The sequence below is a fragment of the Nerophis lumbriciformis genome, linkage group LG14, assembly GCF_033978685.3.
Source record: "Nerophis lumbriciformis linkage group LG14, RoL_Nlum_v2.1, whole genome shotgun sequence".
Lineage (NCBI taxonomy): Eukaryota > Metazoa > Chordata > Actinopteri > Syngnathiformes > Syngnathidae > Nerophis > Nerophis lumbriciformis.
The window spans coordinates 2607501-2619539 of record NC_084561.2 but is presented as its reverse complement, the minus strand read 5'-3'; the positions used below and the strand labels follow the sequence as shown (position 1 = coordinate 2619539).

Genomic DNA, 12039 nt, shown 5'->3' with positions numbered 1-12039 from the left:
GAAGCTACCATGTCATAAATGTCCTGTCATGAACCTACCATGTCATAAATGTCCTGCCATGAAGCTACCATGTCATAAATGTCCTGTCATGAACCTACCATGTCATAAATGTCCTGCCATGAAGCTACCATGTCATAAATGTCCTGTCATGAACCTACCATGTCATAAATGTCCTACCATGAACCTACCATGTCATAAATGTCCTGTCATGAACCTACCATGTCATAAATGTCCTGTCATGACCCTACCATGTCATAAATGTCCTACCATGAACCTACCATGTCATAAATGTCCTGTCATGAACCTACCATGTCATAAATGTCCTGTCATGAACCTACCATGTCATAAATGTCCTACCATGAACCTACCATGTCATAAATGTCCTGTCATGAACCTACCATGTCATAAATGTCCTGTCATGAACCTACCATGTCATAAATGTCCTGCCATGACCCTACCATGTCATAAATGTCCTACCATGAACCTACCATGTCATAAATGTCCTACCATGAACCTACCATGTCATAAATGTCCTACCATGAACCTACCATGTCATAAATGTCCTGTCATGAACCTACCATGTCATAAATGTCCTGTCATGAATCTACCATGTCATAAATGTCCTGTCATGAACCTACCATGTCATAAATGTCCTGTCATGAACCTACCATGTCATAAATGTCCTACCATGAAGCTACCATGTCATAAATGTCCTGTCATGAACCTACCATGTCATAAATGTCCTGCCATGAAGCTACCATGTCATAAATGTCCTGTCATGAACCTACCATGTCATAAATGTCCTACCATGAACCTACCATGTCATAAATGTCCTGTCATGAACCTACCATGTCATAAATGTCCTACCATGAAGCTACCATGTCATAAATGTCCTGTCATGAACCTACCATGTCATAAATGTCCTGCCATGAAGCTACCATGTCATAAATGTCCTGTCATGAACCTACCATGTCATAAATGTCCTGCCATGAAGCTACCATGTCATAAATGTCCTGTCATGAACCTACCATGTCATAAATGTCCTACCATGAACCTACCATGTCATAAATGTCCTGTCATGAACCTACCATGTCATAAATGTCCTGTCATGACCCTACCATGTCATAAATGTCCTACCATGAACCTACCATGTCATAAATGTCCTGTCATGAACCTACCATGTCATAAATGTCCTGTCATGAACCTACCATGTCATAAATGTCCTGTCATGAAACTACCATGTCATAAATGTCCTGTCATGAATCTACCATGTCATAAATGTCCTGTCATGAATCTACCATGTCATAAATGCAACAAGACCCAGCGTGCTTTGCTGTCATGCATATCTATTTTCATGACTCTTCCAAATGTGGAATCGTAAAAAAGAAAAAGAAAAAAAAAACTAAAGTGGGCGGGGTGAAGAAGAAGCAGGTGACACAAAGTGAAGTGGGCGGGGTCAAGAAGAAGCAGGTGACACAAAGTGAAGTGGGCGGGGTCAAGAAGAAGCAGGTGACACAAAGTGAAGTGGGCGGGGTCAAGAAGAAGCAGGTGACACAAAGTGAAGTGGGCGGGGTCAAGAAGAAGCAGGTGACACAAAGTGAAGTGGGCGGGGTGAAGAAGAAGCAGGTGACACAAAGTGAAGTGGGCGGGGTCAAGAAGAAGCAGGTGACACAAAGTGAAGTGGGCGGGGTCAAGAAGAAGCAGGTGACACAAAGTGAAGTGGGCGGGGTCAAGAAGAAGCAGGTGACACAAAGTGAAGTGGGCGGGGTCAAGAAGAAGCAGGTGACACAAAGTGAAGTGGGCGGGGTCAAGAAGAAGCAGGTGACACAAAGTGAAGTGGGCGGGGTGAAGAAGAAGCAGGTGACACAAAGTGAAGTGGGCGGGGTCAAGAAGAAGCAGGTGACACAAAGTGAAGTGGGCGGGGTCAAGAAGAAGCAGGTGACACAAACTGAAGTGGGCGGGGTCAAGAAGAAGCAGGTGACACAAACTGAAGTGGGCGGGGTCAAGAAGAAGCAGGTGACACAAAGTGAAGTGGGCGGGGTCAAGAAGAAGCAGGTGACACAAAGTGAAGTGGGCAGGGTCAAGAAGAAGCAGGTGACACAAACTGAAGTGGGCGGGGTCAAGAAGAAGCAGGTGACACAAAGTGAAGTGGGCGGGGTCAAGAAGAAGCAGGTGACACAAACTGAAGTGGGCGGGGTCAAGAAGAAGCAGGTGACACAAAGTGAAGTGGGCGGGGTCAAGAAGAAGCAGGTGACACAAAGTGAAGTGGGCGGGGTCAAGAAGAAGCAGGTGACACAAAGTGAAGTGGGCGGGGTCAAGAAGAAGCAGGTGACACAAAGTGAAGTGGGCGGGGTCAAGAAGAAGCAGGTGACACAAAGTGAAGTGGGCGGGGTCAAGAAGAAGCAGGTGACACAAACTGAAGTGGGCGGGGTCAAGAAGAAGCAGGTGACACAAAGTGAAGTGGGCGGGGTGAAGAAGAAGCAGGTGACACAAAGTGAAGTGGGCGGGGTCAAGAAGAAGCAGGTGACACAAAGTGAAGTGGGCGGGGTCAAGAAGAAGCGGGTGACACAAAGTGAAGTGGGCGGGGTCAAGAAGAAGCAGGTGACACAAACTGAAGTGGGCGGGGTCAAGAAGAAGCAGGTGACACAAACTGAAGTGGGCGGGGTCAAGAAGAAGCAGGTGACACAAACTGAAGTGGGCGGGGTCAAGAAGAAGCAGGTGACACAAAGTGAAGTGGGCGGGGTCAAGAAGAAGCAGGTGACACAAAGTGAAGTGGGTGGGGTCAAGAAGAAGCAGGTGACACAAAGTGAAGTGGGCGGGGTCAAGAAGAAGCAGGTGACACAAAGTGAAGTGGGCGGGGTCAAGAAGAAGCAGGTGACACAAAGTGAAGTGGGCGGGGTCAAGAAGAAGCAGGTGACACAAACTGAAGTGGGCGGGGTCAAGAAGAAGCAGGTGACACAAAGTGAAGTGGGCGGGGTGAAGAAGAAGCAGGTGACACAAAGTGAAGTGGGCGGGGTCAAGAAGAAGCAGGTGACACAAACTGAAGTGGGCGGGGTCAAGAAGAAGCAGGTGACACAAAGTGAAGTGGGCGGGGTGAAGAAGAAGCAGGTGACACAAACTGAAGTGGGCGGGGTCAAGAAGAAGCAGGTGACACAAACTGAAGTGGGCGGGGTCAAGAAGAAGCAGGTGACACAAACTGAAGTGGGCGGGGTCAAGAAGAAGCAGGTGACACAAAGTGAAGTGGGCGGGGTCAAGAAGAAGCAGGTGACACAAAGTGAAGTGGGTGGGGTCAAGAAGAAGCAGGTGACACAAAGTGAAGTGGGCGGGGTCAAGAAGAAGCAGGTGACACAAAGTGAAGTGGGCGGGGTCAAGAAGAAGCAGGTGACACAAAGTGAAGTGGGCGGGGTCAAGAAGAAGCAGGTGACACAAACTGAAGTGGGCGGGGTCAAGAAGAAGCAGGTGACACAAAGTGAAGTGGGCGGGGTCAAGAAGAAGCAGGTGACACAAAGTGAAGTGGGCGGGGTGAAGAAGAAGCAGGTGACACAAAGTGAAGTGGGCGGGGTCAAGAAGAAGCAGGTGACATAAAGTGAAGTGGGCGGGGTGAAGAAGAAGCAGGTGACACAAAGTGAAGTGGGCGGGGTCAAGAAGAAGCAGGTGACACAAAGTGAAGTGGGCGGGGTCAAGAAGAAGCAGGTGACACAAACTGAAGTGGGCGGGGTCAAGAAGAAGCAGGTGACACAAAGTGAAGTGGGCGGGGTGAAGAAGAAGCAGGTGACACAAAGTGAAGTGGGCGGGGTCAAGAAGAAGCAGGTGACACAAACTGAAGTGGGCGGGGTCAAGAAGAAGCAGGTGACACAAAGTGAAGTGGGCGGGGTGAAGAAGAAGCAGGTGACACAAACTGAAGTGGGCGGGGTCAAGAAGAAGCAGGTGACACAAACTGAAGTGGGCGGGGTCAAGAAGAAGCAGGTGACACAAACTGAAGTGGGCGGGGTCAAGAAGAAGCAGGTGACACAAAGTGAAGTGGGCGGGGTCAAGAAGAAGCAGGTGACACAAAGTGAAGTGGGTGGGGTCAAGAAGAAGCAGGTGACACAAAGTGAAGTGGGCGGGGTCAAGAAGAAGCAGGTGACACAAAGTGAAGTGGGCGGGGTCAAGAAGAAGCAGGTGACACAAAGTGAAGTGGGCGGGGTCAAGAAGAAGCAGGTGACACAAACTGAAGTGGGCGGGGTCAAGAAGAAGCAGGTGACACAAAGTGAAGTGGGCGGGGTCAAGAAGAAGCAGGTGACACAAAGTGAAGTGGGCGGGGTGAAGAAGAAGCAGGTGACACAAAGTGAAGTGGGCGGGGTCAAGAAGAAGCAGGTGACATAAAGTGAAGTGGGCGGGGTGAAGAAGAAGCAGGTGACAACATGTTTGTTTGTGGTAGAATCAGATAAAAAGTACTAAAAAGTGCTGAGCCTGGCACTTTTCCTGTGTTAATGTAGTTTAGTAGAAGTAGAAGCTGGAGCATGGACTTTTCTAAATGTCAGTATGGTGGCTTGGTGGTTTGCACATGTGAGTCCCCTTTAGAACATCTCTCAGTGTTTGGTTGGTTGTCTAAGTGTGATTGACAGGTGCCCAGTTCAGGGTGTAAAGTCAGCTGGGATAGACTCCAGCTCAAGAGCTGGTGAAAATGAATGTATGAATGTATGTCATTGACCTGAAACACAATGTAGCAAGTAGTCAAATAGATTCCAATTGGAATTACGATTCTCACTTTGTGCGATTCAGAATCCATTCTCATTTTTTAAAAATGGATTTTTTTAATTTTTTATTTTTTTTTTAATTTTGTAATGAATCAATCCAACAAAACAATCCACAGCAATAACATAATAATGCAATACAACTCCAAACTCAACACTCAGAAGTGCAATAAACAGCAATTGAGAGGAGACCCAACAAAGTAAGCAGCTATTAACACAACTAAAGTTCATCATAGAGGATAATATAAGGATGATACAGGTAAGGATCTATCCATAAATCGCTAGTGTTGATACCAAGAGTAGTATCAGTAGATGATCGATACCCGAGGCATCAGGTTGATATTTTCATTGTCTCAAAATCTTTTTGTTGTTGTTTTTGTTATTGCTTACAAACTTGGGGACTAATTCTCTGCCACAAGAGGACTTGGAGAGCAAACAGCAAGAGTAGTAGTTGGATGTGGACAGAACTAGTCCATCCATCCATACATCCATACATTTTCTACCGCTTATTCCCTTCGGGGGCGCTGGAGCCTATCTCAGCTACAATCGGGCGGAAGGCGGGTACACCCTGGACAAGTCACCACCTCATCACAGGGCCAACACAGATAGACAACATTCACACACTAGGGACCATTTAGTGTTGACAATCAACCTATCCCCAGGTGCATGTCTTTGGAGGTGGGAGGGGCCTATCCCCAGGTGCATGTCTTTGGAGGTGGGAGGGGCCTATCCCCAGGTGCATGTCTTTGGAGGTGGGAGGAAGCCGGAGTAGAACCCACGCAGTCACGGGGAGAACATGCAAACTCCACACAGAAAGATCTTGAGCCCGGATTGAACCCACGACTACTCAGGACCTTTGTATTGTGAGGCAGATGCACTAACCCCTCTACCACCGTGCTGCCCAGAACTATTCCATCCCATCCAAATTCCTGGGCTGATAATTGGATTCACAAATGCATTCTGCATTCAAAATGATCACAATGAATTATTTGTTATGATCATTATAAAGAAACGTTTTTTAAACACATTACAGATTAGAAAAACTTTTTTTTTTTTAAATAGAATGGTATTGAAAACAATAGACTGTATGTATTATCTTTTTAATTAGAATCAGTTGATACATGTGATATCTGAATCAGTTGATACATGTGATATTTGAATCAGTTGATATATGTGATATCTGAATCAGTTGATACATGTGATATCTGATACAGTTGATACATGTGATATCTGAATCAGTTGATACATGTGATATCTGAATCAGTTGATACATGTGATATCTGAATCAGTTGATACATGTGATATCTGAATCAGTTGATACATGTGATATCTGAATCAGTTGATACATGTGATATCTGAATCAGTTGATACATGTGATATCTGAATCAGTTGATACATGTGATATCTGAATCAGTTGATACATGTGATATCTGATACAGTTGATACATGTGATATCTGATACAGTTGATACATGTGATATCTGAATCAGTTGATACATGTGATATCTGAATCATCTCCATTAAAACCCTGATTGTAACATGATGTAATGCGTCCAGTCCTTGTTGCTTTAACTTGATGTCGCAATTGCTCCACAATAAAAGTGCGATACATGTTTAAAATGTGCTTCTAAATGAAGGAAAATGTTAGTGTTGGACTTTAAAGGGATCCGTCTTCGCTGTACGCATGCGCAAACACCTACAGAAAGTCCAACTAGTTTCGTCCTGCCCTAAACTGAGCAACGCCTTACATCCTCTAATCTAATTACATGTGGCACGTCCTCTAATCGCCGAATAACGGAACCCCGCTCACGCCGAGCAGTCCGTTCCACACAGTTGAAAGAATGACGTAAAGGTGAGAAGAAGGTAATTGTCTCACTTTCTCGCGGAGCTCTCGCTCGCTGTCCAGTTCTCTCTGCAGGAGCTGCGCGCGCACCTCGGCCTCGTCCGCCTGCTGCTGCAAACTCTGAATTTTCCTCTTGACGGCGTCCAGAGAGTTCAAACTCGCCATTCTAAGTCCGAGCTCAACTCTAACTTGATGGCCAACAAATACAAAACAAGGCGGAAAAAAAAAAAAAAAAAAAGTCCCCCTCCGAAGTCTCGAAGCAGTAAGTAGGAATGTTCAGGTGGTCCTTCAATGTTTCTTTGTGCCGAGGAATGGGCAGAAGGATAAGAAAAGTAAGTTTAATGTCCTGGGAATGTAACACTTTGTTGGTGTGGAAGCTAAAGGATAAAGCAAGCTGACTGGGGGACAGACATGATGGGGCGATGACGTCACAGAGGGCGGGGTCTATTGCCGTGTGTGTGCGTGTGTGTGTGTGTGTGTGTGTGTGTGTGTGCGTGCGTGCGTGTGTGTGTGCGTGTGCGTGTGCGTGTGCGTGTGTGTGTGTTTCCTAACTTTTGCTACTGATGCCATTTTGACATGAAAAAGGATCCACTTCACCAATATAAAGTGTAGCATTAAGGATCCACTTCACAATATAAAGTGTAGCATTAAGGATCCACTTCACAATATAAAGTGTAGCATTAAGGATCCACTTCACCAATATAAAGTGTAGCATTAAGGATCCACTTCACCAATATAAAGTGTAGCATTAAGGATCCACTTCACCAATATAAAGTGTAGCATTAAGGATCCACTTCACCAATATAAAGTGTAGCATTAAGGATCCACTTCACCAATATAAAGTGTAGCATTAAGGATCCACTTCACCAATATAAAGTGTAGCATTAAGGATCCACTTCACAATATAAAGTGTAGCATTAAGGATCCACTTCACAATATAAAGTGTAGCATTAAGGATCCACTTCACAATATAAAGTGTAGCATTAAGGATCCACTTCACAATATAAAGTGTAGCATTAAGGATCCACTTCACCAATATAAAGTGTAGCATTAAGGATCCACTTCACAATATAAAGTGTAGCATTAAGGATCCACTTCACAATATAAAGTGTAGCATTAAGGATCCACTTCACCAATATAAAGTGTAGCATTAAGGATCCACTTCACAATATAAAGTGTAGCATTAAGGATCCACTTCACTAATATAAAGTGTAGCATTCCACCGAATTGTAAAAGCAGAATTAGATTAATTGTATTTTTTGTTTTTTTTTTAGTAAGCAAAGTGTCCTGCACATTAATATTTCATCAAAACATGTCAAATATGAATTAAAACTACCTTAAACACTGGAGAAATAGCATCAATTGTGCCAAAATTAAATTTTACGATGAAATATAATGATTAAAATCCTTTAGAATTGTTACACAGCTATTACATGTTTATATTGTAGTACACAGCTATTACATGTTTATATTGTAGTACACGGCTATTACATGTTTATATTGTAGTACACAGCTATTACATGTTTATATTGTAGTACACGGCTATGACATGTTTATATTGTAGTACAAGGCTATTACATGTTTATATTGTAGTACACAGCTATTACATGTTTATATTGTAGTACACGGCTATTACATGTTTATATTGTAGTACACGGCTATTACATGTTTTTATTGTAGTACACGGCTATTACATGTTTATATTGTAGTACACGGCTATTACATGTTTATATTGTAGTACACAGCTATTAGTCATGTTTATATTGTAGTACACAGCTATTACATGTTTATATTGTAGTTCACAGCTATTACATGTTTATATTGTAGTACACGGCTATTAGTCATGTTTATATTGTAGTACACGGCTATTACATGTTTATATTGTAGTACACGGCTATTACATGTTTATATTGTAGTACACGGCTATTACATGTTTATATTGTAGTACACAGCTATTAGTCATGTTTATATTGTAGTACACAGCTATTACATGTTTATATTGTAGTTCACAGCTATTACATGTTTATATTGTAGTACACGGCTATTAGTCATGTTTATATTGTAGTACACAGCTATTACATGTTTATATTGTAGTTCACAGCTATTACATGTTTATATTGTAGTACACGGCTATTAGTCATGTTTATATTGTAGTACACAGCTATTACATGTTTATATTGTAGTTCACAGCTATTACATGTTTATATTGTAGTACACGGCTATTACATGTTTATATTGTAGTACACGGCTATTACATGTTTATATTGTAGTTCACAGCTATTACATGTTTATATTGTAGTACACGGCTATTATATGTTTATATTGTAGTACACAGCTATTACATGTTTATATTGTAGTTCACAGCTATTACATGTTTATATTGTAGTACACGGCTATTAGTCATGTTTATATTGTAGTACACAGCTATTACATGTTTATATTGTAGTACAAGGCTATTACATGTTTATATTGTAGTACACGGCTATTACATGTTTATATTGTAGTACACAGCTATTACATGTTTATATTGTAGTACACGGCTATTAGTCATGTTTATATTGTAGTACACGGCTATTAGTCATGTTTATATTGTAGTACACAGCTATTACATGTTTATATTGTAGTACACGGCTATTACATGTTTATATTGTAGTACACAGCTATTACATGTTTATATTGTAGTACAAGGCTATTACATGTTTATATTGTAGTACACGGCTATTACATGTTTATATTGTAGTACACGGCTATTACATGTTTATATTGTAGTACACGGCTATTACATGTTTATATTGTAGTACACAGCTATTACATGTTTATATTGTAGTACACGGCTATTACATGTTTATATTGTAGTACACGGCTATTACATGTTTTTATTGTAGTACACAGCTATTACATGTTTATATTGTAGTACACAGCTATTACATGTTTATATTGTAGTACACGGCTATTACATGTTTATATTGTAGTACACAGCTATTACATGTTTATATATTCTACATTTGCTGTGAGAGGGCAGCAGTAATTGCAATGTGGCCGTCCATAAAAACTACTTTGACATCCCTGCCCTAGATGTTAGGACATGACTTCTCAGTGGTCTTATAGATGTTAGGACATGACTTCTCAGTGGTCCTATAGATGTTAGGACATGATTTCTCAGTGGTCTTATAGATGTTAGGACATGACTTCTGAGTGGTCTTATAGATGTTAGGACATAACTTCTCAGTGGTCTTATAGATGTTAGGACATAACTTCTCAGTGGTCTTATAGATGTTAGGACATGACTTCTCAGTGGTCTTAGAGATGTTAGGACATGACTTCTCAGTGGTCTTATAGATGTTAGGACATGACTTCTCAGTGGTCTTATAGATGTTAGGACAGGACTTGTGAGGGGTCTTAGAGATGTTAGGACAGGACTTGTGAGGGGTCTTAGAGATGTTAGGACAGGACTTGTGAGGGGTCTTAGAGATGTTAGGACAGGACTTGTGAGGGGTCTTAGAGATGTTAGGACAAGACTTGTGAGGGGTCTTAGAGATGTTAGGACAGGACTTGTGAGGGGTCTTAGAGATGTTAGGACAGGACATGTGATGGGTCTTAGAGATGTTAGGACATGACTTCTCAGTGGTCTTAGAGATGTTAGGACAGGACTTGTGAGGGGTCTTAGAGATGTTAGGACAGGACTTGTGAGGGTCTTAGAGATGTTAGGACAGGACTTGTGATGGGTCTTAGAGATGTTAGGACAGGACTTGTGAGGGGTCTTAGAGATGTTAGGACAGGACTTGTGAGGGGTCTTAGAGATGTTAGGACAGGACTTGTGAGGGGTCTTAGAGATGTTAGGACAGGACTTGTGATGGGTCTTAGAGATGTTAGGACAGGACTTGTGAGGGGTCTTAGAGATGTTAGGACAGGACTTGTGAGGGGTCTTAGAGATGTTAGGACAGGACTTGTGAGGGGTCTTAGAGATGTTAGGACAGGACTTGTGAGGGGTCTTAGAGATGTTAGGACAGGACTTGTGAGGGGTCTTAGAGATGTTAGGACAGGACTTGTGAGTGGTCTTAGAGATGTTAGGACAGGACTTGTGAGGGGTCTTAGAGATGTTAGGACAGGACTTGTGAGGGGTCTTAGAGATGTTAGGACAGGACTTGTGAGTGGTCTTAGAGATGTTAGGACAGGACTTGTGAGGGGTCTTAGAGATGTTAGGACAGGACTTGTGAGGGGTCTTAGAGATGTTAGGACAGGACTTGTGAGGGGTCTTTTTGGTGTGTAGAGAGAAAGCCAGAGAATAGGATTATGATGATAAGGATGCGGGGGGGGGGGGGGGGGGGTTAGGGTTGTTGAGGAATGCTAGGAATGCATGGACGGCACACAGAGAAGCCAGGACTTTTGTCTCACATGAAACTTAGACTTCATGCTTTCCTGCTGCAAATCAGACAGAGCGGAGGAGGAGGAGGAGGAGGAGGAAGAGGAGCAGGAGGATGAGGAGGAGGAGGAGGAGGAGGAGATGAGCTGGTTAAAAGTGGGTCAAGCTAAGACGTGCTGGCCTACTTGACAGGAAAGAGGAAGTAGAGGTAAGAGGACATAGTCCAACACAATCTTCTTGACTGTCCACTAAGTCTTCTCCTAATACACACTATTATGTTAACTAGTAGTAATTATGTCCTAATACACACTATTCTGTTAACAAGCAGTAATTATGTCCTAATACACACTATTATGTTAACTAGCAGTAATTATGTCCTTTTACACACTATTCTATTAACTAGCAGTAATTATGTCCTAATACAGACTATTCTGTTAACTAGTAGTGATTATGTCCTTTTACACACTATTCTGTTAACTAACAGTAATTATGTCCTAATACACACTATTCTGTTAACTAGTAGTGATTATGTCCTTTTACACACTATTCTGTTAACTAGCAGTAATTATGTCCTAATACACACTATTCTGTTAACTAGCAGTAATTATGTCCTTTTACACACTATTCTGTTAACAAGCAGTAATTATGTCCTAATACACACTATTATGTTAACTAGCAGTAATTATGTCCTTTTACACACTATTCTATTAACTAGCAGTAATTATGTCCTAATACAGACTATTCTGTTAACTAGTAGTGATTATGTCTTTTTACACACTATTCTGTTAACTAGCAGTAATTATGTCCTAATACACACTATTCTGTTAACTAGTAGTGATTATGTCCTTTTACACACTATTCTGTTAACTAGCAGTAATTATGTCCTAATACACACTATTCTGTTAACTAGCAGTAATTATGTCCTTTTACACACTATTCTGTTAACTAGCAGTAATTATGTCCTAATACACACTATTCTGTTAACTAGTAGTAATTATGTCCTTTTACACACTATTCTGTTAACTAGCAGTAATTATGTCCTTTTACACACTATTCTGTTAACTAGCAGTAATTATGTCCTAATACACACTATTCTGT

The 12039-nt window shown here is 42.0% G+C and overlaps 1 protein-coding gene across 4 annotated transcripts in view; it reads right to left on the bottom strand.

The window, feature by feature from the left end:
- tpm4a (tropomyosin 4a) overlaps positions 1-12039 on the bottom strand; it is a 64341-nt gene that overhangs the window by 48089 nt on the left and 4213 nt on the right. The window contains exon 1 of one of the 4 annotated variants that reach the window (XM_061976252.2): positions 6612-7005. The exons of 2 other annotated variants lie outside the window; for them this stretch is intronic. In XM_061976252.2, the coding sequence (XP_061832236.1) occupies positions 6612-6743 (132 nt within the window). In that variant the 5' untranslated portion in view covers positions 6744-7005. Of the gene's footprint in view, positions 1-6611; positions 7006-12039 lie in introns of those variants that run through there. One more of the 4 variants, XM_061976251.1, reaches the window with a different exon arrangement.